The sequence below is a fragment of the Onychomys torridus genome, chromosome 7 (assembly GCF_903995425.1).
Source record: "Onychomys torridus chromosome 7, mOncTor1.1, whole genome shotgun sequence".
Lineage (NCBI taxonomy): Eukaryota > Metazoa > Chordata > Mammalia > Rodentia > Cricetidae > Onychomys > Onychomys torridus.
In genome coordinates this window covers 48,947,951-48,973,446 of record NC_050449.1, presented here as the reverse complement: position 1 = coordinate 48,973,446, position 25,496 = coordinate 48,947,951, and the positions used below count along the sequence as shown (strand labels likewise).

Below are 25,496 nucleotides of genomic sequence, written 5' to 3'. Positions count from 1 at the left end.
ACTGGACTGCAGCCTCCACCAGTTTAGGGGCCAGGACTTCCTTACCTTTTAGTCCTTAGTGTTCATGGTATTGGAGCACTGGCACTTTGGCTTTTGAGCAGAGTACCTGAGAGAGCATCATTTGTTTTGTGCTCACACAAAGCCTAGTAAATGATGATGTCACTAGATGAGTGTTGGCTTTCTTGGAATATCCCAAGATCTAAGAGCCAAAAGCTGGAATTCTGCTGAGAAATAATTCACTTCCCCTTGTGCAGTGAAGTTCTCATCCATCATCAGGGCAAACACAAACTTAATCAACTCCACACCAACACTATGCATACTGTTTAGTTCTGTCTTATGGTTTCAGTGCTGAAATGAAAGGTTTACAAGATGCCTCAGAGATTCTAGAAGTAAAGGATGAATAAAGCAAAATCCCAGAAGCTATGAGAATAGTCTAGATGGTCATTAGCCCCACAGGGGAGAAACATGGATGTTGTAAGCCAGGAAGATGAACACAGACAAACTAGGAACAAATGGGAGGGAAGAGGTTACAGAGTGAGAACTGCACCCTCCCATACTGTTGTTTTAGGCTAGTGGAGGCCAGTTATGTAACAGACGGCCTATGGCTCATGCCCATGCAAACCGCTGCTTTTTGCCTAACTATACACTCCCTAAAAAGCAGTGCTGGGCCTGGTGGGGTGGCACGCCTCTAATCCCAGCACTCGGGAGGCAGAGACAGGGAGATCTCTGTGAGTTCCAGGCCAGCCTGGGCTACCGAGTGAGTTCCAGGATGGCCAGGGCTATTAAGCAGAGAAACCCTGTCTCAAAAATCAAACAAAAAAGCTTTGTTGAATTTCAGGTGCTATATGGCATTAATGATAGCCCAGTTATACTTACTCTCATTCAAATCTAGTTTTAGTGAATACCAATAAATATTTCAGTGTTCGCTTTGGCAGCACATATATTAAAATTGGAACAATACAGAGAAGATTAGCATGGCCCCTGTGCAAGGGTGACATGCAAATTCGTGAAGCACTTTATATATATATATTTCACTAAAATCTCTAGTCCTTGCATCAAAATAAAAATATCTTAAAATCTGGTAAAAATTGAAGAGTTTTTAAATTTTAAAGTGTGCCATACAAAACTTCACATCTCATTTTTAATCTTTCATGTATTTTAAAAATATTTTTATTAATTTTTGAGAGTTGCATACAAGTATTTTATCATATTCACCTACTCCAACTCTCAACTCCCCCCTGACCCATCCCCACTTCCCTGCCCCTCCACAACTTCATGCCCTTTTTGTCCTTAATAACATGATATATTTTTTAAGGAGAACTTGATAATGCATGCATGATATACATAAAGCCTTTTACTATAAACATGTGGGATTAAAGAGATTATAACTAAGAGTTAAGACTCAACAGGAGCCAGGAGCATGATGATGGGCTAATGATCTGTATTTCGGGCTAAATCAGAAGTAAACATTGAACCAGAGAGATGGCTCAGCAGGTAAAGGCATTTGCCTCCAAGCCTAACAACCTGAGCCTGATCCTTGGGACCCACATGGTAGAAGAAAAAAACTGACTCCCACAATTGTCCTCTGATCTCCATATGTGTGCTGTAGTACACACACACACACACACACACACACACACACACACACACACACTGATTGATTGATTAAAAAAATTAAATATTTTCCAATGTCCCTTCAGGTCTGCATTAATGCATAGAAGGCAAGAGCCACGCAAACCCTCACAGCCTTTTTATACTCCATGGGTTTACTTTAAGGGAAATATACTTTTCCTCAAAGCCATATCATGTGCATTTTTGGATTGTCTCCATATCTCAGTCCCTGAATGCTTAGTTGATTTTCCTGAGCCAACACTTTGATTTTCTTAGGAGAGTATTTCCCGAGACTGTGCTGTTTTATTAGCTGTAAGGTCAGTCCTCGTCCCCATACTTGAGGGGAAGCACTGCTGGTGTCCTTCTCCTTAAGCTTTGTGCGTGAGCTTTTTTTGTTTTTTGTTTGTTTGGCTGATTGGCTTTTTGCATTTGTTCTTTGGAAGAAAAAAATTATGTTCATGTTGTCTAGTAATTGCTAAAAAAGGTTATGACCAAGTTCTTAGCAATGAAGCTGTACTCCTGAATATCTGTGTTAGAGTATGCTAATCTGTTGAAAACAGCAAGCTTAGCAAGGGAAGTCGGCATTCAGAGTCAGAGTAGTCACTCCTGTCACCAGCAAGTGTCACATCCACAGCTTCTGAAAGCCAGTGAAGAAGTCCTTTTAGGACTGGGCGTGGTGGCACACACCTTTAATCCCAGTATTTGGGAGGCAGAGCCAGGTGGATCTCTTGAGTTCGAGGCCAACCTGGTCTACAGAGTGAAATCCAGGACAGCAGGGCTACACAGAGAAACCCTGTCTCAAAAAAACAAACAAACAAAAAGCATTAGTTTTAGGGAGAACTGCTTTCTGATTTAGCCTGTTTGAATAGGCAGTCAACTGATTCCAAACAAGGGTCTTTTTTCGGAACCTGTATAAGAACAGCAGACAAATTAATCTCTTCTCATGTCTATAGTTAAGGTCTGACCCCTAATTCTTTCAACTTTAATGGCAGGAAGTAAGGACCAATTGATATTCACTAAAAAAAATAGTTTGTAAAAAGTGTTCCAAATGTACCTATTTGGAAAAACAAAAGTCCTTTTCCAAACTTGAATCTTTATTAAACAACATACTACAAAAGATCTTATGATGACACAAAATTGCATTGTATTTAACAATATTCAGTTAATAGCAAATTCTGACTAAAGAAATGGCAGAGAGAAAATAAGGGATCACTTCCTGTTCTGTGTGGATGTTTTTGGTCCTTGGGCAGAGCACAAGTAATAAGGCCTGTGTCATGCCCCTGCCTCTGCTCCTTAGGAAGTTCATATGATCTGCTTTAGGTTGTAGTTGTTAGCAGTGCATGAAAATAGTACCAACCCTACCAACTGAGAAGACCCTGCTGTGTAAATGAGGTAATAGTATTCTGTGAGAAGAACACAAGGATTACAAGGATTTGTCATGTTCTATGATTGTGTTCTGAGCAATATCAGAAACAGAGTATATCTGAGACATAAATGCTGACCAATGTTATCAGTAAAACTACTTCAATGCCACTACCAAATTAAAATGAATAAAACAATCTCTTTAGATAAAGTACTAGAAACTCACCAGCCAATCCTCTCAATTCTTACTTAATGATATCTTCTGAATGTTTCAGGCAAGAAAATGAGATAAGTGTAGATCTTTACCACCTCTGTCCCTCCTCCATTCCAGCTTGAAGGGATGACAAATGATAGGTGAATACCCGTTACTGTTAAGAACCTGAGAAGGGTGTCATTGCATGGCTGTAGAGTAGCATGGGCACTTGTGCTGCAGGCTGTGCAGATGATATAGTATTAAAGAAAGACACTGAGCAAAGCCTGCAACTTCCCCGAGAAAGAGCCGGGTCCCATGAAAAGGCAACATCTGACTCACTTGGAACAGCACTGAGAAACATTAGGGTTTGTCCATGTCTGCCACACCTCAAAACCCAGTAAAATAAAAAGTGAGAATGCTTTCCAAGCATAGTGACAAAGGTGCCCATCTGCAGCCTGTAGCTATGAGTGTGGCATGTGCTGGACAGATAGGGGAGTCACCCTGTGCCAGAGTAAATAAGGAAGTGCCCATCAAGTACTCCAGTAACAGGTGAGGAGTGCTCTTTCCTCAGAGTAGTCTGTTCCTAGCTGGAAACTGGGGATGGCGAGGTGAATGAATACTTGGCAGCTGTTATACTTTGACTGCATGCTCTGGTCCCTGCATGCTTTGTATGCCTTAGTTCAGGAATGAGATAGATTTAGCCAAACCTTGCTGTCTCACTGTTGATTTTAAAAATCCATTTACCACTGAATTGCCTTTTCTGTCTCATCAATAAAGCTGCATGCCTCAGTTACTAAGCTGACTTCACAATCAATGATCTATGTAACCTAATCTGGTTGTTTTGGGGATTATGGCCTCCACAACCTATGCTGCTAATACTTTTTTTATTCTGGAACAGTGTCTACAAAGCAGTTGAAGCATCCTCCTTCAAGTGTGTGGACTTACTGCAGGTTTTTAAGGGCCTGTGTTCTCCTGGTAGCTGCTTCCCCTGAGAAAATTCCCTATGTAGATGCAGAAAAGGAAGCCACAGTGTCCTGGATCTCTGAGTCCATAAAGCTCTCACAGACACTGTGCAGTTTGTCCAGATGTAGGCACTAGAGATAGTGGGGGTATCCTAGGCTGCCAAGTGTGGGAAGGGCACCAACTGCAAGGTGCTCAGTTACCACTTCAGCAGCAGGCTGGTCTCCCAGGGGAAAAAAAGGGAAGCCCCACAGTACACTTAGTGGGGAGGGCTACATTTGTTTCTAGAGGTTTCTTTTTACATCATTACACAACTCAGATGGTTTGCTTTTAATGGTCTGCTTGTTGTGTTCCATTTAACCTATAAAAATGCTAACATCCTTTAACTAGAGTTGTGTGTCTCTTTGTCAGGTCTTACAGCATATTTGACAATAATCACCAGGATCCCACAGGGCTGACAGCTGCTCTTCAGGCTACAGACTTGGCTGGAGTTCTCCACATGCTCTACTGTGTCCTCTTCCACGGCACCGTCTCAGACCCCAGCACTACAAGTCCCAAGGAGGGTTACACCCAGAACACTATCCAAGTAGCTATTCAGAGTCTACGTTTCTTCAACAGTTTTGCAGTTCTTGATTTGTCTGCCTTTCAGGTACAAAACCTTGGTTCAGGTTGGTGTTAACCGACAAAAAAGTGTGTGTGTGTGTGTGTGTGTGTGTGTGTGTGTGTGTGTGTGTGTGTCCCCATCCTTGCATGTGCATATAGAGGCTAGAGGTAGATGCTGAGTATTCTCCTCTATTGATTGCCATCATTTTTTTTTAAGAAAGAATCTCACTATATAGTCCTGGCTGGGACTCCTACATAGACCACTTGGCCTCAAATTTAAAGAGCTCTATCTGCCTCTGCCTCCAGAGTAGTGGGATTAAAGGTGTGTGCCACCATACCTACCTATATCTTCATTTGAGACAGATTCTCTCAGTGAACCTGGAGCTCACCATTTATGGTATACTTGCTGGCCAGCAAGCCCCCAGGCTCTGCCTGTCTCCCTGCACTCCCAGCACCAGGGTTATAGACACTCATTGGCGTGCCTGGCTTTTTACATCTGAGCTTAGGTCCTCCTACTTGAGAGCAAGTACTTTACCCATTGAGTCATCTCCCCAGCCCCCCAAAGTTAATCTTTTTAAAAAACACGTTTCAAGGTTTATTTATTTTGATTTATGTTTTCCCTTCATGTATGCCTAATGCCAGCAGAAGCCGGAAGAGAGCATCAGATACCCCCCAAGCCCACCCCGGAATTGGAGTTATAGGCAGTTGCTAGCCACCATGTGGGTACTAGGAATTGAACCTGGGTCCTCTAGAAGAGCAACTAGTGTTCTCATCTGTTGAGCCATCTCTCCAGTCTCCAAAAAATTAATCTTTAATGTGTATATAATGGGAGGTTCTACTCTGGGATTTGAGATCCCAGATTACAATAAATAAAATAAGCTACTGATTTCTGGTACCATGTTAAATGTTCCACATGTACTTTCTCATTTATTCTCATAGATATTATGTAAAATGTTATTGTACCATTTTACAGATGGAGAAGCTAATGGATAAATTATTTGCCCAAGGTTCTATTTAGCTGAAACAAGATTAGTTACCCATGACTCTCCACTCCTTAAACATATCCTATGCCACATTGCCACTTAGAAATCTTCTATCTTGAATTCTTTAGATAAAGGTATTCTCCTCCCATCAACTTTTAAATATTAAGGAAACTAATGGTTTCTTATAGAAATAGAACCAGAATTGATTATTTTGATTGCTATAACCCTCTATGGATGATTTAACTGATTTGTATCCAAAGTAAAGGTCATTTATACATAACTGTACAAACCGCTATAAATTGTTTTTATAGCTAAAAATGGCTTTTTGCTATAATACCACACTGTCAGCTTAAAAACAGACTTTTTTCAAGTCGGAAATTTAATTTTCAAAAACACTGAACCTGTGTAACAGAGCAAGCCCCAAGGAATAGACTTACCCTATCCGTTTATTAACTGTCAAGTGATTTCATTAAAAAAGGAACAAACTTGGCAGATGATGAACCCATAATTTAGATGAATTACTTGCTGAGAGGGGGAAGGCTATAGAGTTGCAGTGTATGAAGACAGTGGGCTGTGCCATTCTGAGCTGTAAGAAACATTTCTGTTTTGTAGCTGATGAGATGCGTTCAGTTCATTAATGTCCTTCTATGGTTCTGTTCAGAAAGGGAGTTAGTAAGTTGTATAGTTGTACTTTGTAGAGTTACTTTATCCATCACAAGGGCAGAAAGGTCCCTCCTGTAGGATTAATGTGTTTCTGCTTCCAGAGCAGTTGAAGTGGCCCTTGCTGTTAACTGCAGTCTTCAGGGTTGAGGTAGCTTATGGCGTGCCTAAATGAGAGAGATCTGCTCCAGACAATGTCAGTAACTCCTGTTTCTGGTTGCATGTGACATTTTTATCAGAGGGCCTCAGAATATAGAGTCCAGTAGTTTTCCCATCAGTTAGATCCAAATAAAATGATTTCCTTGTTACCATGGATTATGAAAAAGTGCATGCTTAATCCAGTTATTTTTATGCATTTTAAAAGCAAACACTTGAACTTAATGGAGTAAACAATAGCAATGTGATCAGTTTTATTAGAATCTCAGACTCTATGAGTTCAGGATTCATAGAGGGCTCTTCCTAGCTCACAAGGATTGCTTGGCTCTACTCCATGATGACAAGACTTCCACCAAAAGAATCACAATGCTGAAGGAGGAAAAGGAGGGAGGGTAAGTGTGTCTCATGGAGCTAGGAACTGAATTTTTGCTCATGGTTGATGCCTGGGATACCTCAAAGACTGTGCTTGAGGACTAGCTGGCTGATAGTCCTATATACAGCTTATATACTTATATATAGCTTATCTATGTGATATAGGCTTCTCCAAAGATTATGATGGCAGAGTCCTGAGAGGAAAGTCCTAAGAGGAAGCTTCTGCAAAGCAAGTTTTCCAAAAAAACCAGACAGCAGCCGCATGGCTTTTCATGACCTAGTTTCAGAAGTCATAGTTATATGCCAAGCACACTCTACTTAGTACTTGGAAACTCAGGCAAGAGGACTACTACAAATTTGAGGCCAGCCTGTACTACATTTTTAGACTCTGTCTCAAAAATAATGTTAAGGGGACTGAAAGATGCTCAGCAGTTAAGATCACTGGCTGTTCCTGCAGAGGACTTGGGTTTAGTTCTCACCACCCAAATGAAGCCAAAAACCACCTGTAAGTTCAGTTGCATGGGATCACATGGCCTCTTCTGGCTTCTGCAGGTACCAGGCCTGTGTGTGATACACATATATATACATGCATTGCAAGTATTCATGCATACACATAAAATAATATATATTTTTAAAATAATAGCAATTTTTATAGCCTGACATAGTCTGTTCCTATAGGAAGAGAGGAAGGAGTGGAGGAAGGGAGGGAGGGAGAGAGGGAGAGAGGGAGGGAGGTAGGGAGGAAAAGGAAGCAAGAAGACAGGAATTCAAGACCTCAGCTACTTAATGAGCTAGAGGCCATCCCAGGCTACATGATACCGTGTTTCAAAAAACAACAGCAACAACAACAAAAATCTCTCTGTATAAAATATGTGTGTATACATACATATATATATACATATATACATATGCAAAGTATGTACTACTGGGTGAATCACTTATAAACCTCCCAGATTGAAAAAGAGACATAGGTCCCACCTTTAGTAAGAGAATGGTGAAATATTTGAGGGTATTTATGAACTGCACCACAGTTTAGCAAGCCAGATACCATCGATGATCAAGTATGCAATGCTCAGATAAAAAAAAATGTGTTTGCACTGCATAGAAATAAGTGAGTTTGGGAAGAAAATACTATTTTCATGATAAATGTGATCAGAAAAACTCAAATTCTATCTCAGACAAACAAGTCCATGTCAAAGCAAAGATTTCATGAAGGATAGGGAAAGAGATTTCCAATGAAGTGAAGGGAAGTGTACATCTCCACATTGTTCCGACTGTAGGAGATTCGGGGATGACCCTAAAAGGCTAGAAGGGACTAAAGAAGAAAACTAAAATGTGGCAGGCGGCCTAAGCTACTACAGAAGAGTGAGACAAGATGATGTGAGGGGGATGTTGATTCCTCCTCACACGTCCAGATATCACAGGAATTCAGAGTGCCCAAGACTGTCATGCTCATCAGGCCCCTGGGCCCAGAGTCAGACTGACCCCACTAAGCAGACCCACCACCATAAATTGTATGGCCTTGGACAAGCCATCTGAGCGTTTAAGATTCAGTACCCTCTTCTAAAGCAAATTAGAAACATCTACCTCACAAAACAGAAGATTAAACAAGATTACACAATAGTGGTGTGCTAGCCAGCAGGTGCTAGGCCCGGACAAATGAGCTGACACCCTCTGGCCTCTGAGTCTGTGCCTTCCCTGGGCAACCCACTTGCTGGGCATTTCTGTGGATGCTGTTGCTGAGTGACTGATGCTTACTGGGCGACTTATGAAGATAAAGCATCTACTCAGCCTCCTGGGAGATGTTGGATCAGAAAGTGCTGAATGTAGCATTCATGCTTCTCCACCTTTCTTCAGAGCCATGTATCTGTGTGCTTTTTGTGTGTGAAAACCTATTATATGATAACAACAAAAGGGCTATCCATTAGAACATTTTCATGATATACCTATAAGGCTGTTAAAATATCCTCTCCCAGCAAAGAAAGGAAATCCACTCTGAAATCATATTGCCACAGATGGCCTAGAGGTCAGTGATATTGTATATTGTATTTGCAGTGACAGTTTTTAACAATTGAAGGTGGTCTCAAGAAACAAATCAATGTACTGACTTGGCAATTAATTCTGGCTAGAAAGGAAATATACTTTCCTTGAAAAATTGGTTTGATTTTTATATTCAAACATACATGCCCCTTGACCTGCTCTTATCAGGGAAGGTTAAACAGAGGGCACTAGGTCACAGCATGCTGGACGCAACTAATTAAATAAGGGCTGAACTGAGAAGGTGTCAGGACTTGATTTAAAGAGCAAAGCCTTCCTGAAGTGTCTTTGGGGCTTGAAAAATATTTGGGGTGGGGGTTGTCTTGGGGCAGAAGAACCGTGACAGAAGATACTCTTAAAGTCGGAAATCTTCACGGCACAGCAGTGTCCACCTGAACACTGTGTTTCACCCAGTTTAGACCATGGGTTTGGTGACATTTCCAAGCTACAGCCATCTGACCTGATTTCAAACCCAGCAAGACCCCAAATAAAGAGAGGAGTTTAAAACAGTGCCTTTCCCACAGGCCGGCCGCCGGGCGTCATTCCAGTGTGGGCTGCAAGTGTGTTCTGTGGCTTCTCCCCTTTGCCCTCCTGTCGCTCTGTCTGCTTGACATGTTTATTAAATAGAAGCTTCAGGCTGCACAGGCAGACTCAGACTCTCCTCCCGAGCCGCCCTCCTCGGACAGCGCAGACCCTGTCTGGAGAAAAGATCCCAGAAGCTCCTAGCTGAAGGGCTCCATAGTTTGGGGGGAAGATTTTTTTTTGTTTTGTTTTGGTCTTCACATTCTTTTGGTAGCTGTTGTTTTAGAGCACAGTTTATTTGAATAATAATTATTATTTAGATTTCTTTTCTGTTTGAACATAAGTAAATAACTAGAAATGGGTATTTGTCTCTGAGTACAAAGGTGGGGAACATAGGCCAGTGATAGTCTTCTTAGCATGTGCGAGGCCCTGGGTATGATCCCCAGAGCCCACAAAAACACTAAATGTCTTCGCTATGTATAAGAAAATACTTTCCTTTAGAAATAAAGAGTTAGAAATTAGCTTACATGGTACAATCACAGATAATTTTTACACTTCTACATATTTTCTACAATAAGAATTCTTGTCTAATGAGAAAATGTAAGTTATTAAGCATGGAGTAAATAACTGCTTTAGGTAGACAGTGTCTTGATCCTATTCTCTGTCCTTCAGGTTAAATATTACATTTATTTTGATCATTTATTAGATTAAGAACTCCTGAACTGACTGCTACCCATAGTACTATAGAAATGTGTCAGGCTCATTATATTTTTGTAGATGTTTTTTGTCTCATATTGCTTTATTTGGGCTTTTTTTTTTTTTTTTTTTTTTTTTTGTCTTACTGGTCTTTTGCTTGTATATTTTTGGTTTCCTTTTGGGAAGAGCACTGTATGTGTTTTTTGTTTGGTTTTGGTTTGGTTTTTTTTTTTTGGTTTTGTTTTTTAAAGAGAGAAAGGGTGTGGAGGTGGGTGGGAAAATTCAGGGAGAGTTTGGAAAGGAAAAGAGAATATAGTGTATGAAAAAAATTTCTAATAGTAAATAACATAGAAACTTTAAAAACGAAATAAAAAAAAGTAAAGCTCCAGGTTCAAGCAAACTTCCTTACAAACATTTGACAACTAGGCCTTTTGAAAGTTAAGAATGTCTTTAGCTTGTTTATTAGTCCCGATCTCCTCTTTTCTAGGAACAGGAGCTCTGGTGTTAGATACATGCTCTCTATAACTGTTTAAACAAAACTCGAAAGAGATGTCCCCGTTCCTCTGGCCACATGACAGGGAGTGTGCAGAACCGTGTCTTGTATGTGATGTGCGGCTGGCTCTCCCTGGGCCGGGAGTTCTAACTGCTCCTTGTCTGTCAGTCTGTTGTAGGGGCAGAAGGCTTGTCCCTTGCATTCCGTCACATGGCTAGCTCCCTGCTGGGCCACTGCAGCCAAGTCTCCTGTGAAAGCCTCCTTCATGAGGTCATCGTCTGTGTGGGCTACTTCACTGTCAACCACCCAGATAACCAGGTAAGAGGCTCTGGAAGGTACCTTAGATTACTCCCAGCACTGAGTGTGAGGTATTGGAGTGAGAAAAGGCAGGCTAGCCTGCTGGAACCCATCTGTCCTGTGTGAAGGCCCTTAACCGGGCTCCCAAGATATGTTGATTGCATTATCTCTCCAAAGATATTTGATCTGCACCAGATAGCACAAGGGCCTCCTCTTAGAGCTATAAAGGTGAAATCTTTTATACAGAAGCAGCCATTCCCTCCTGTACAGTCAGCTTCCACTCCCACACTGTGTGAACTCTGATGCCCTCACTGTGATAAGGAAGCATCTGCATCTCTTGGCTCAGGTCACTTAGCAAAACATATAAAGCTGTCCTTGGCCTTCCTCTGCCTGGGTGTTCAGAGGCTTCCAGATGGTTTGGGGCAGAACCTGAGAGCACAAGGTTCTCTGGCTTCTCCTGCCTGAGTGATGGGCATAGTTTTGCTCCTGGCTATTTTATTTGGTTTCTGAGTAAAGGTTCCTCTATGAATGCATTCTCCTGCTTTATGATGGTGGAATGTTTATTATGAACTAGAAGATACGGCAGCTTTCTTCTTCTTCTTTCCACTTTATTTTTTAAATAAATTATGGCACAACTAACATATCAAACTATTTCTTTTTTATAAACGTGATTTTTTTTTAAAATAATTTACTTAACTTTATTTTTATGTGCATTGGTGTGAAAGTATCAGATCCTCTAGAACTTGAGTTATTGACAGTCATGATCTGCCATGTGGTTGCTAGGAATTGAACTCAGGTCCTCTGGAGGAACAGCCAGTACTCTCAATGGCTGAGCCATCTCTCCAGCCCCTCAAACTATTTCTTAACTACCTCATTTATATAGTTTTAGCTAGGCAGAAACTTGATCATATAGATTATAGCTGAGAAAAAGATCCAAAGAGCCCACTAGCCTTTACTCTAAGCTCACTGGTTTTTATTTTAAGTAAATCTCAAATAAATGTGCCTATTAGATTTATCAGCCTAGAGCATACTAGAGGAAGGCAAGAAAAGAGATGGGTGTTCTGTCAGAGCCACATACAAGGTAAGAAGCTGCACACTGAGAGCTGCCACTTCATGTCCAGTGAGGAGGAGAGGATAGAGAGAACAATGTTGTCAGTTGTTTTTGCTCTTTTGGGGGCTCACCACCCAGCTCCCAGATAAATCACACACAGAGGCTTATTCTTAATTCAGAATGCCTGGCCTTAGCTTGTCTTGTTTCTTGCCAGCTTTTCTTAACTTTAATTAACTTATCTACCTTTTGCCTCTGGGCTTTTTCCTTTTTTTCTGTATATCTTACTTTCTCTCTGACTCCATGGCTGACTCAGTGGCTGGGTGGCTGGCCCCTAGCGTCCTCCTCCTTCTCTTGCTCCTCCTTCCTTTCCTCCCAGATTTTTCCTGTTTATTCTCTCTGCCTGGTAGCCCCACCTATCCTTTTTCCTGCCTTGCTATTGGTCTTTCAGCTCTCTATTGGACCATCAGGTGTTTTAGACAGGCACAGTTACAAAGTTTTACAGGGTTAAACAAATGCAACATAAAAGAATGCAACACATCTTTGCATCATTAAAGCAAATGTTTCAGAGCATAAACAAATGTAACACATCTTAAAATAACAAGAACAATAGAATTGGCCACAATCACAGACTTGTAGGTTCACAAGAATATTTGACACTTATTAAGCATGGGAACAAAGTAGACCTTCAGTGCATTCTCTGTAAGAATATAAGAAATGGACAGTCTGTTTTAGAAAAACATCCTTGTGTTTAAAATGTGGAAGATCTAGGTGTCTGCAGGAATAATATTATCTACAAAATAAAAAAATTTCCCTTGCCCAGACCCTGTTGCCAAGAGGCGGTTGTTTGTCATCTCCCAATGTAGAAACACCCAGGAAGCCCCTTCCCTTGCAAACAGCCAGGGTTTTGTCCTTTTTAAGGATCTGGCCCAGTAGGTTGACAAAACTCTTAAAAACTACTCAGGAAAAGGTAGGTAAGGGGATTGTCCTGTGTGGATTTCTTTCCTTTGTGTATATCAGTCTACTAAATGATTTTCATCTCACTTTAAAGTTTCTTCTAATACTTACGACCACAAAGCAGTCCTTATTTGTTATGAAAAAGACATGGAAAACATAAAGAATAAAATGGAATCTCTGCTGTTTCTGATCCCAGCATCTAAGATGCCACCGGCAGGTTTTATTGCATGTGTGCGCATGTCCAGCTTCGTGTACTTCCTATTACACCAGAATATCATTTTTAATGCCTTTACCTTGTGTGGACACTCATAATTTACCTAACAATTTCCTGTTTTATGTGTCAGTGGTTTGTGCTAGACATCATGACTTTCTGCTGCACTTGTGAAGAGCCGAGCAGTTTGTGAGTATGCTGTTCGGCTGTGTGCAACTCCACACCAGAAAGTTCCAGTCTTTGAGCGCATTTCATGTACAAACCAACTCTCTTGTGATAAGTTTATGGGATTCAGAGTTCTGTGGGGTTTCTGAGTTTTTCTACTGATGCCAGATCACACGGTAGCACTCTCCTTTTAGATAAACACACACTTTGGTATCACACTGGAGTGAACAAAGACAAGCAGAGGATATATTTGGAGAGACAAGGGGAAAGGCAGCTGAAGTGGGTAGAGAGCATTAAGGTAGGAGTGGAAGATGCTTGGGGCGGGGAGGAAGTGGAGGAGCAGGAGACTGCATGTGTGTGTTTCTCACTCTGGGAAACCCATAAAGGTTCTAGGAAGGTATAAATAAACCCAAACCAGTTTTGCAATTAGAGGGCTTGGGTTTTAGCTCAGCTCTGCTTCTACCTATGTGATCTTAGATGAATCTTCTCCCTTTAGATTTATGAATCTGTAACTGTTGAAAAGTAGAGTAGTTCTGTAGAACAGTGACATTTACACAATGTGTGTGTGTGTGTGTGTGTGTGTGTGTGTGTGTGTGTGGCATTTTTAATGCCACTGAATTGTAGGGCTAAAATGTTTCAAATGCTAAGTTATGTGTTATGTGTATTTCACATGGTAAACAAGAAAGAAAGAGGAGAGGACGAGAAAGATTGTAGTTAGATGCTCTTGCCTACCAATGCCTTGAGCTGTGACATTAAAAGTCTGAGACGAAAACCACAGACAGCCCAGCATTCTGATGTCAGAAGACTCACCACCCTTTTGTGGGTTTTAGATCCTCCTTACTCTGCTTCAGATCCTGTCAGCACCAGACAGCTTGGCATCTAAAGGGCAGTAGATCTCGGCTTCCCCAGTATGGACTGAAGAGCATTGAGAGCCGTTGGCAGACACAGCAGCAGACACCTCATGGGTAACTTACTAGGCTTTGCTCTGCCATGCCATCACCACCACGGTTGTTTTATCTGCTGTGTCCCCTAGCCCAAGTGGGGATCTATGCCGTGCTCGGTGGTTAGGCCCAGGTGGAGGACAGCATAAGGCAGACGGTGAGATGACAGTGACCTGTATCCGGTGAAGTTGGGGGTTTCTCCAGCTAAAAAGGTGTGTGTATTTGCTTTCCTTTAAAATGGAACGTTTTAAATTCCCTTTCTGTCTACCACAACCCAGCAATTTGCTAAGTGAACATTTGCTCAGGAGATGTGGTAAGAGCAGCTGTAAGCTCTTACCCCAGTGTCCATTTCTGTGGAGCTTTTATCCTAAAAGGTCATCTGGGTAGCCTCACCTCAGAGGCAGTAGCCCAGTGGCACCCCTTCCCACCTACTCCAGGTCTCAGGAAAACAATTCAGCCTGGCACAGGCTTCTCTAAATCAGGGGGATTGTGTGGGAGAAATGATTCTCAGTTCAGGTAGGTTTCATGTTAATCTGCAGGGCATGTTTTTCAAGAAGGATCCTTCATTTCAGCATGTTTCTCTACAAGGGACAGAGTGGGTCCTGAATCTTGCTGAAGCTTAGTCTGCTTGATTAGGTAACTGCTTTACATAAAGGATTGGTGTTTTTTTATTTGCCACCACTTAGTCAATTAACTAGAAGGGCTGAGCCCTATGATACCACAGATCAGGAGAACAAGCCAGATAATAAAAGTAATGCCCTATCCCTGATTGAATCATCATCTGTTTCCTATAGGTTTGCAGTGTCTAATTAAAACAATGTTTTAATCAAAAGCTTCCCTGTATTTTACAGCATTTTCATGACTTTCTAAATTCTTTCCCATTTAATTATTATAATGAACATAATTAATATGTGCTGTCAGCTCTTCACTTTATTTACATTGTATTGAATAATTAAATTTGGTCTGATAATTAAATTAACTCAAATGAAAGATTGTGTGACTGCCTGAATATTACTGTCCTGGGAATAAGCACCTTTGCATATTCATTTTGATTAGTGACTGCCCTTCTCATTTGGAAAGGCCTGATAGACTCCAGGTATCCCAGCTATAGTCTTATGGTAATTGAAAGGAAAGATCACTTTGGCCCACTTGCCTGCCCAGCCTCTCTACAGTACCAGGAAGATAGATCAGCTCTTTATACATTCTCAATTCAGGGTCCCTTTTTGTCCAAAGAATTGTTTCCTGACCCTGATGAGTAAATAGGTATAGAAATCCAGTATCTACTGATAATAAGTCATAAGGAAAATTTTTTTAAAACAATCCTTGGCATACATATAAATTTACTGTTTACTAAAAACTAAAGCAAGTATGCAAACTAATTAGAGAGATGTGCTTATTTATTTTACATAAATAAATAAATATTGGCTGAATATTGATACTGCAGATCATAGAGCATCTTCAGCAGTTTTCAGAGCTAATTGATATTTATAATCATCAGTATTAAGACCATCACTTATATACATATATAGTGCAAAAGGCAAAAGTACATTTAGCAGGAGGGGTGGCCTTCCACAAGGAAGAGCACACAAACTGGTCGTTCAGTGCTACAAGGTCAACCCTGAAAATGTGCATACAAGTAACATTGCTCATCAGGTAGTATTTAGGACTATATATGCATATGCAAATACATACATGCAATAACAGTTAGTGAAAAAAAGAGACCACGAATTTAAAGGAAAGCAGAAAGGGGTATATGGAAGGGTTTGGAGGGAGGAAAGAGAAGAGGGAAATATAATTAAATACAATCTCAAAAATAAAATAAAATTTTTTAAAAGTATGTTTAGGGCCTTTGAAATTATTGGAAATTCTGTCCTAACCTAAAGACAAATTCATCTCATATTTTTTTTAATGAAACTCAAGTCAGCAACTCCAGTGGCAGTTTTTAAAATCAAATATTATAACACAATTCAAAGATATACTGATTAGATACTTACATGACAATAGGAAAGTATTAGAAGTCTTTGGTTTTTGTAAGTAAACCATTATGTTTCTGTAAGAACAGAAAACTTTGGTTGTACTGTAAAAACACTTTATTTCATATCCAATGTAATAGACTTGAATCTTAGCCAAGGGTTTTCAGGTGTGTTGTTTGGGGGTATAGCATGTGTAGGAAAATGTGCATGTCTTGTATGTAGTAAAGGTGCATGATACATGGACAAGTGCTGCCAGAGTTACCTTGGAATAATCATGTTTGATTCAGATTAATTTTTGATCACTTCATGTTGAAAACCTTTCAAGGTTGCCACACGTTTCACAGTCACCTCAGTAGTTTGTGTGACCTTCTAAGAAGGTCATGACCCATGGTTCGATAAGCTGGGGTATGGATCATGTATGTAGTCATCTGCCCTTCACTGTGCTTGAGGCACTGGATGCTTTTAAGTAGATCAGAACAGACGGGAAACCAGACAGTGGGGCTCCACTGCAACCGTGCCATGTGTGTTTTCCAGATCCTTTGATGACTCAAAGTTTTTTGTTTGTCCTGTTTTTGGTTTGGTTTGGTTGTTTGTTTGGTTGGTTGGTTGGTTAGTTTGGTTTGTTTGGTTGGGTGGGTGGGTGGGTGGGTTTGTTTGTTTGGTTGGTTGGTTGGTTAGTTTGGTTTGTTTGGTTGGTTGGGTGGGTGGGTGGGTTTGATTGTTTGGTTGGTTGGTTAGTTTGGTTTGTTTGGTTGGGTAGGTTTGTTTGTTTGGTTGGTTGGTTGGTTGGTTGGTTGGTTGGTTGGTTTGGTTTGGTTTGGTTTTGGGTTTTTTTGAGACAGGGTTTCTCTGTGTAGCCATGACTATCCTGTAACTCACTCTGTAGCCCAGGCTAGCCTCTAACTCAGAGAGCTCCACCTGCCTCTGCTGCCTGAGTGCTGGGATTAAAGATGTGTGCCACACTGCCCAGTTGTTTGTTTGTTTTGAGACAGGACCTCACTAAGCATCTCTGGTTGTCCTGGGTGTAGATTAGATCAGGCTGACTTCCAGCTCACAGAGATCCTCTTACCTTTGTGTCTTTGGTGCTGGGATTAAATGTGTGCACCACCGTGCCTGGCGATTTATTTTAGTGATAGTGTCTGGAAGGACTCTGTTGTACTCATGTCAGGCATTCCCCTGCACACATAAGTGATGTCTTGGTCTTTGTCTACCTGCAGCTGAGGAAGACTCGCTTATGGTATGTTGCCTGCCAGGTGCTTTGTCACTGAGCTCCAGCCTCAGCCATTCCTTTGTGGTCTTGTGTTTGTTTTATTTTTAGTTCATGTATGTATGTGTGTAAATCAGAGAACTGTTTGTGGAAGTCAGTTTTCTCTTTCCACCATTCGAGTTCTGGGAACTGAGGCTTGGCAGCAAGCACTTTTACTAGCTGAGCCTTCTCACTGCCTTGTGGGGTTCTGTTTCATTTCGTTTGTATTTTATTTGTTTGCAGTGCTAGGGCTTGAAATGAGAGCCTCACACGTGGTCGGCAAGTGCTCTTCTGATGAGCTATATCCCGGGCTTCAGTTGTGTTTTGAGAATAGCAGTTAAGGCAGAAATAGAGTAGTTGCCTAGCAGTTTCCGGAACCACTGTCCAGCCTTTAGGAGCTCAGAGCTGGCCCAAGTCCTCCTCAAACATCCTTATCTTGCACTTTGTCTTTCTCAAAGGCAGATGATCCATCCTGGGTCACACCCACTTGGTACATACACTGCACTGGCCTCATCTGGTCCACGGAGCAGCGCTTCGTTGGGCTTCCTGTTCACCCAGTGCCAACACCTTGTTCTTCACCTGTCACATAAGCATTCCCCTTTGCACATGCTCTTCCTTGTGACAGTTCCAGTTCCGTTCATAAGATGGAACTGTATGTCTAAGGAAAATCTCAAGAATTTCAGTAATATAGCCATTTTGGAGCCGAGTTATTCTCAATATTATAGCACCAGAGAACAACATGGTACTTGAGGGACTTGAGGTAGATCATTTAAGTCAGTGGTGTGCCTGTGTTAGAATGAAGAAGTTTGCCAGCCACCAATTCTGGCAGTTTATAGTAAAAGTTACCCCTTTCACGGGATCCAAACAAAAAGACCCTTCACTTGCCTCATCATTTGTGACTTTTCCTACACAATTTTAGTGCACTGCCATATGTCATGGGTATGTTTTTTACACTCCACAAGCCACTCAAGAGGTCCTAAGAAATTCCTGGTTGACAGTGGTTGCCTTGCGGAGGAACAAAGCAGAGCAGATAGCAGGCAGTGTGGGAATCTACATGCAGCCTCAAGCCTGAGTACTTAGAGCAAGACCTTAATTAAGATGGTCACACGTCATTGTGCAAGGACCATCACTGGGATTGCTGCCTGATATGTGATGGCTGCTCAGGTGCTCCTGCTGTGGCCGACACAGCAGCAGGAAAAGAAGCTCTAGATAGGCTCTGGATGACTCTGCAACTGAAATTTTGAACTTAACTCAATCATACAAAAAGCTAAATGCTATGGTGATTCTGAGCATAGGCTGGAAGGTCAGCTGGCTTTGACACCTTAGCACTGGACCCTGCACAAGTTACTAAGCCTCTGTTTTCTTACTTCAATGGTGTAGTTTGGCCACAAGGGCAACATACGATTAATGACTTACATGTCTATTTTAATACTGGGCCCTGCTTCAGAGTATCCAAAGATGGACAAAGGATTGCCCAGCCCAGATCTCTTGCCCAATGTTCAGACATAAATGTTGTTCAGTAGTGTTCACAGGCCTCAGGTTTTGAAAAAGTCTGTTGGGGTGTCATATGAGCACAAAATATGAGAGTTCGAGACTCTTGTCAATTTAACTCATGAGTGATGATAATCATATTTTTCTGAATCTATGTCTTTTGTCATAGAGGAACTTTTTTAAATAAAATACCCAGAGATAGACTGTAAAAGTCTAGTCTTTACTCAAGGTCTCCTGAAATAAGGAAACTATATTACTATTGTCAGCCCCAGAAAGATCCATAATGGCTGCACTAGTATCCTTCTATACATATGTGGCCTTAGGCAAGTCACTGCCCATCTCTGGTTCAGTTTCCTGTCTATAAAAAGAATTAAGTATGCCAGCATGATAGTGCAGGTAAAAGGCTCATGCTTCTTTCAGCTCTAACAGATGAATTTACACTTCTAAGATGAATTGGGAAGCTGTAGCCAAACCAGCATTAAGATAAATTCAATCATTTTCATTCTTTTTGTGTGTGTGTGTGTGTGTGTGTGTGTGTGTGTGTGTGTGTGTACACACACATGAATGTGGATGCCTGAGAAGACCAGAAAAGGGCATAGGGTTTCTTAAAGCTGGAGTTACAGGTGGTTGTGAGCTACCTGACATGTATGCTGGAAAGAAAACTCAGGTCCTCTGAAAAAGCAGCAAGTGTTCTTAACCACCAAGCCATCTCTCCAGCCCTGTTCATTTTTAAGGATAGTAACCACAGATACTCCAGTTAACACTGGCTTTCTGGCTGTTCCTCAAGCACACCTCACCCATCTCTCTGCTCAGGCTTTCATCCTTGCTGCTTTCTGCCTAGAATCTTCCCCTCAGAAATCAGTGTCATTTCAGGGGCTCACTTCCAACAATTTGGTTCTTACTTGTCCGTTTACCATAGCACCTGCCAGTGTTCTAACTTGTGGACCAGTCATGTAGTCACTGTTTTCAATTTCCATGATTTATTTTTCTTCACTCATGTATTTCCCCTGATATTTATTTGTTTTATCTGTTTGATTTTTGTCTTTCTACCCTGCTGAAATGTTAAGTACTTTAAAAACAAATTCCTCAGTAGTGGTACATATGACAGTGCCAGGCACATAAGGTAACTATGTCTTGGAAGAATATTGGGTGGTGAGATGATCTCTGTGGTCATCTTACAGAAAAGGTCAAAATGGTCCAGGTTTTGAAAGATCCATCACTTCTACTTACTGACCAAATCTCCTAAGCTCTTAATTAAAACTTACTTTAGCCATTTCTTCATCATCATAATTTATCTTTCTAAAAAATGTCATAGCTTTAACTACTGGCTTTGAGATCTAAAGAAAACAACCTGGTTCATGGTGTGGCAAGTCTTATATTTGAGAAAGCATCAGTGTATTCGACCTATGACAGGCTATCTGAATGTTTATTTCACTGCTATGACAGAGACAGTGGCCCTAATTCATGAGGTTATTGTAAAAAATGAAATATCACCTTGTTAGTCAGGTCACAGTTTGGTTGACTCATGCTGTGGAGTAGATGCCTTTGAGGTGGATCTTTTCTCCCTGGACTGGTGGCATCTACTCTGACTCCTGGTGAGTTGGTTGAAAAGGAAGCTCTCTGACAGGCACATAAGCATCAAGGGACTTAGGCAGCTCTACCTCTGTGCCCTTGTGGGTTGACGGCCTTAGTCTGGCTGCACACTCTCTCCTTCCAATTTTCTCAGCAGACATTACATGTCCTTGGCATCTTTCATTGCCTGAGTCTCCACTACGTCTTCAGCTCCACTCTTAAAGCTCATGTATCATTCTCTCAAGGGCTGCCCCTGGGACTCTGACCTTACTACAAATTTCTTGGTCTCCTAGGCTTTCCTTTGAAATATTTTTTTAAGTATTTTTAAAAAGATTTATTTTATGTTCATGAGTGCTCTATCTCCATGTACTTTGTGCCAGAAGAGGGTATCAGATCCCATTATAGATGGCTGTAAGCCACCATGTAGTCATTGGGATTTGAATTCAGGACCTCTGGAAGGGCAGCTAGTGCTCTTAACTGGTGAGCCATCTCTCCAGCTCCTTTTCTTTGAAATCTTGATGGCAGCCTTCCTGACCCCACAACTCCAGTTTACCTTCAAAACCAGCATCACTTGGGCAATGATAAGCTCTCCACTGGTCAAACAGTAATGACCCCTCCCTTAGCCTTAGACTGTGTCTACAGTGGACTCAGATCCCTGGGATCAGGTAGTGGGCTAGATGTGGATGAATATGTCTGGAGACATCCTTGGGTGTGCAGGCCTATAGAGCTCTCTCCTCAGAGCAAAGGCTTTCAAATGAGTTTACCCTTTTTTATTCTTGGCTGTGGAAAAAGTAGGGTCCTCTTTATTCCTAAAGTATCTTCAAGACATCTTTACTCTGCCCTAGTGCCAAGATTTAGTGTATTTTTAATGATATGAATTCCTTAGTAACCATGCCTTCCTTGCTAGCAACTTCAAATGTGTTCCTTTTCTAGCCAGTCCACACGCTTTTCAGAACTTCCCCTGACTTCTTTTGCTCCCACTTCTCACTATAAGCTTGGCTAAAAGCAGGCAATGGCCCCACACCACAGCCTGAATGCTGGGCTGCCTCCACCAGATCATTTTCAGCCCCTCAACCCAAGTCTTGAGCTTGGATGAAATGGAGGTCAGTCTTTCCCAGAATGCAGCACACGTGGCTTCTAGTCCAGCTCCCAGTAGAATACTTGATGCTCATCTGAGACCTCAAGAACACAGTCGGAACCTCCACATTCCTGTCAACACTCCCAGCTCTTTCCAGAATTGTCCATTAAGCTCTGCTTACAGCGTTCTATGGCTTCTGTTGCCTATGTCTCCAATTTCCTCCACAAACTAGTCCAAAGGTTCATGAATTCTATGGTCAGATCATCAGCAACAACCCTTGCTCTTGGTCCTGGTTTTCTATTGTTGGCAAGACTTTTTTTTAATCAGTATGACAAATACCTCGAGAGCAGCTTCAGAGAGGACAGGTTCATGATGTGCGGTGCAGTGGACAATTAGGAGAAGCAGACATGCTTACTTTTTCCCCCCCTAGACAGTGTTTCTCTGTGGTGCCTGTCTTGGATCTCATTCTGTAGACCAGGCTGGCCTCGAACTCACGGAGATCCTCCTGCCTCTGCCTCCCGAGTGCTGGGATTAAAGGTGTGAGCCACCACCGCCCGGCTTTATAGACATGCTTACTTTATGGCAGCCCAGATGCAGATTGTTCCTCTCCTGGTAGGCTTGTTGTTATTCCCATTTTGTTCTATCGTCTGGGCCCAGCCTCTGGGACAGTGCTGCTCACTTCCAGGGCATGCCTTTCCAACCTGAGTTAGGCATCTGTGGGAACACCCTCACAGACACACACAAGTGCTTTACTGATATTCTCAGCAGCTCTCAATCTTGCCTTTGCTGCCTCATAGTACACAATGTGCTAAAATCCTCATTCGGTCCCCATGTTAAGGGATTAATATTCTGCTCTTGAAGCTTGATGAAAGGAACTATGGCTTTGAAACCAGGCAGACTGAATATATTACCATTTGTTCCATTCTGTAGCTCTGAGATCCTAGGCAAGCCACTTACCTTCCCAGTGCCTGTGTCCTTACCTGTGATATGTAGATCATATTAATAGCGTGCCACGTGATGGTTATACACAGTGAATTGAATCAGTTACTTAGTGATTGGCACATTCCCTGGCCTAACCTGTGGTTTGCTGAAGCTGCTGCTGCTTCCCTCCACACTCCCTGCTGCTAATGAGAAAAGCCGCTGCGTCCACTCAAGTCAGCTCTGACACTTACTACCATCTTAAGTAGGTTATCTCCGCTGTCAGAATATGCTCGTTCTCCATCTGCTGAGAAGATGGAGAAAGCTCTGTGTCTCCTGCCTTCAAGGTTCCTCCTTAGACCCAAAGCACAGGTTTGTCTTCCCATAGCTGGGCCTCTGGGCTGTTCTTTCACACACTGCTTTGACCCAGCCACCATGGAGTCCTGGGACAGTCAGTCTGGCATGACTGATTGAGCTGGACCTGCCTGACAGATAGTCAGCATATGCTTGTCTGGAAGGTAGTGAAGGCAGGTACAGAAGCAGGACTACCTCACGCCCAAATACATCTCTTCTGTGTAGCCAGCTGAAAAGCACTGAGATTATTGTGAGGTGCATTGAGATTGTGTTAGGAAGAGAAACTGGAAAATGGCTCACATGAATCAATGTGAACATTTAATGGTCCTTAATTGGAACCTTATCCTACTATTCTTAGAGCAGAGAGATGAAAGCAGAAGAAATCTGAGAGACCATTTATTTTACTTGAGAAAGCAGTAAACCGAAACTACAAAAAGATTTGACTAGTATTATATTTTTATGATTAAATAAAATTGTCATAGACTAGTGCTGGTGAGCCCATAAATGCTCCATGGAATGCACCCATAGTCTCTGGCAGCTGTTAGGTTATAGCCAGAAAACCTATCAGCCTGTGCTCTGCATTTATTAACCCTGCCGTTCTCACCACACAGCAGCTTATGGGATGGAATGCTTACCCAGTCTGCTAGCAAGGACCACTGGAGTATTTGTGTTTGAAGGTGTTACTAAATTCTGGCTTCCACTTATCTCTCCTCCTCATTCCCTACATCCTGCCATTTGTAATGGGCAGAGTGTGTGTGTGTGTGTGTGTGTGTGTGTGTGTGTGTGTGTGTGTGTGTGTTCTTTATTTTTCTTAGAGAAGCTGGATTTTAAATATCAGACTCTAGGCTCTGAGGTTTGAATTGGCATATTTCATGTAATAAATTCTTCCATTTCTTTTTAAGAATAAATATATATTCTAAATTCACTCACTTTTACCATATTTACGTGTAATATCTGTAGGTGTGAGCATCATAAGGCGTGTCCATGTATGCGTGCTCGTAACACAGGACAGGGTGATGTCTGGGAACTTGGAGGCCTTCAGAGATCATCTAGCCAACTCCCCTTGTGGCCAGAGCAGAAAGGACTTGGCTCCTGCCTTTGAGCTGGTTCTCCTGATACCCCATCCAGAGCTCTCGGCAAACAGCCTTCCTTCATACTACTCCATCCCGGTGGCAAATGGGATACGGATACATAAGCACATAGAAAATCCAGATTAGTCCCTCAAAGTGATCATGATTAGGACAAGTCTGCATAATCACCAAGGCTAGTACTCTCTAAAACAGGCTTCCTTCTCAGACGTGAACTGAAATGGAGGCAGGGCTTAGGAATAATCTCTGACGAATCATAGAACCTGCGACTCTTAGTGTTGGCCAAGTGTGCGAGCTGGTCTAGCATAAGTTTCTGCTGCAGGATGTGTTTGAAAGGAATTTAGAATGTGCTTCTTTTAAACTATAGCTCTTTTCCTCAAAGAAGATTTGAGAAATATTCAAAAAGAGGCTCTATCAGGCAACAGAAGGCTAGGGGGTGAATTATCCTTGGGGAAATGCCAATATTGTGAATTTTGTGGCCCTTTAGACATTCATCAGTCATTCCTTCTCTTTTTGTCAGCTTTTACTAAATGCCCACCCTGTTTTAAGCCATGTCCTGAGAGATACAGAAATGCCTACAGTCCACAAGCCAGGCACAGTGTCATTAGTGCTGAGCCTGTGTTTCCTTCAGCAGACATTGCAAGATGCCTGCAATGCACCGGGTACTGTTCTAGACACCCAGGAGAGTGGGAAACAAGATAAAACAAGTCCTTGCCTTCATGTTGCTAATGTTCTGAAGAGTGAGGTTCAAACAGAAAACGAAAAACAACTCACATGTATGGTAGCAGTATTTCACAACTGGAGCAGTGCCTGTGCAGATACAAAAAGTGAGATTCGAGTTCCTGGGTCACAGGGGCATACATAGGAGAGAGCAGAAGCAAAGGTACTGAGGTATGAAATAGCCTGGCAGGGATAAGGAACTGCAGGCTCTTCATCGTGACTGAAGCTTGCTAAGCCTGAGATGAGGCAGAGCCGAGGTCATGAGGGACATGTGGTGACCAAAAACTTGGAGATTGTCTTCTGGGAGATGAGGAGCTGTGGTGATATTTTGTGTACCCAAATAAAATTTGCCTGAAGATCAGAGAACAGAATAAGCCACTAACTTAAATATAGAAGCCAGGCAGTGATGGCACTTGGGACACGGAGATCCATTTGGATCTCTGTGAGTTCAAAACCACTCTGGACTACATGAGATTGACTCAGTCTAGGAGAAAAACAGAGCCAGGCAGTGGTGGCACACATCTTTAATCCCAGTGCTTGGGAAGCACACGTGCCTTTAATGGCTGGGTGGAGAAAGGTATATAAGGCATGAGGAGACAGGAACTAAAGGCTTTTTGACTGAGGAAGCCCTTCCAGCTAGAAGCCATTTAGCTAGGCTCTTTTGGCTGAGAGGACCCCTTTTGGCTGAGGACTCAGAGACATTCAAGCAGAGTATTGAGGAATTGGCAAGGTGAGACGTGACAATGGCTTGTTCCTTCGTCTATCTCATCTTTCAACATTTCTGGCCCT

General features: G+C 42.0%; 1 protein-coding gene and 1 non-coding gene across 4 annotated transcripts in view; both read left to right on the top strand.

Annotated features, from left to right (window-relative positions):
* Scaper (S-phase cyclin A associated protein in the ER) overlaps positions 1 to 25,496 on the top strand; it is a 366,940-nt gene that overhangs the window by 324,153 nt on the left and 17,291 nt on the right. For all 3 annotated transcript variants that reach the window (XM_036192654.1, XM_036192655.1, XM_036192653.1), the window contains exons 28-29: positions 4,538 to 4,775; positions 10,817 to 10,966. In XM_036192654.1, the coding sequence (XP_036048547.1) occupies positions 4,538 to 4,775; positions 10,817 to 10,966 (388 nt within the window). The remainder of the gene's footprint in view (positions 1 to 4,537; positions 4,776 to 10,816; positions 10,967 to 25,496) is intronic.
* LOC118588189 lies at positions 920 to 1,026 on the top strand. The gene has a single exon (XR_004945578.1). It is a non-coding gene; the product is annotated as a U6 spliceosomal RNA (small nuclear RNA).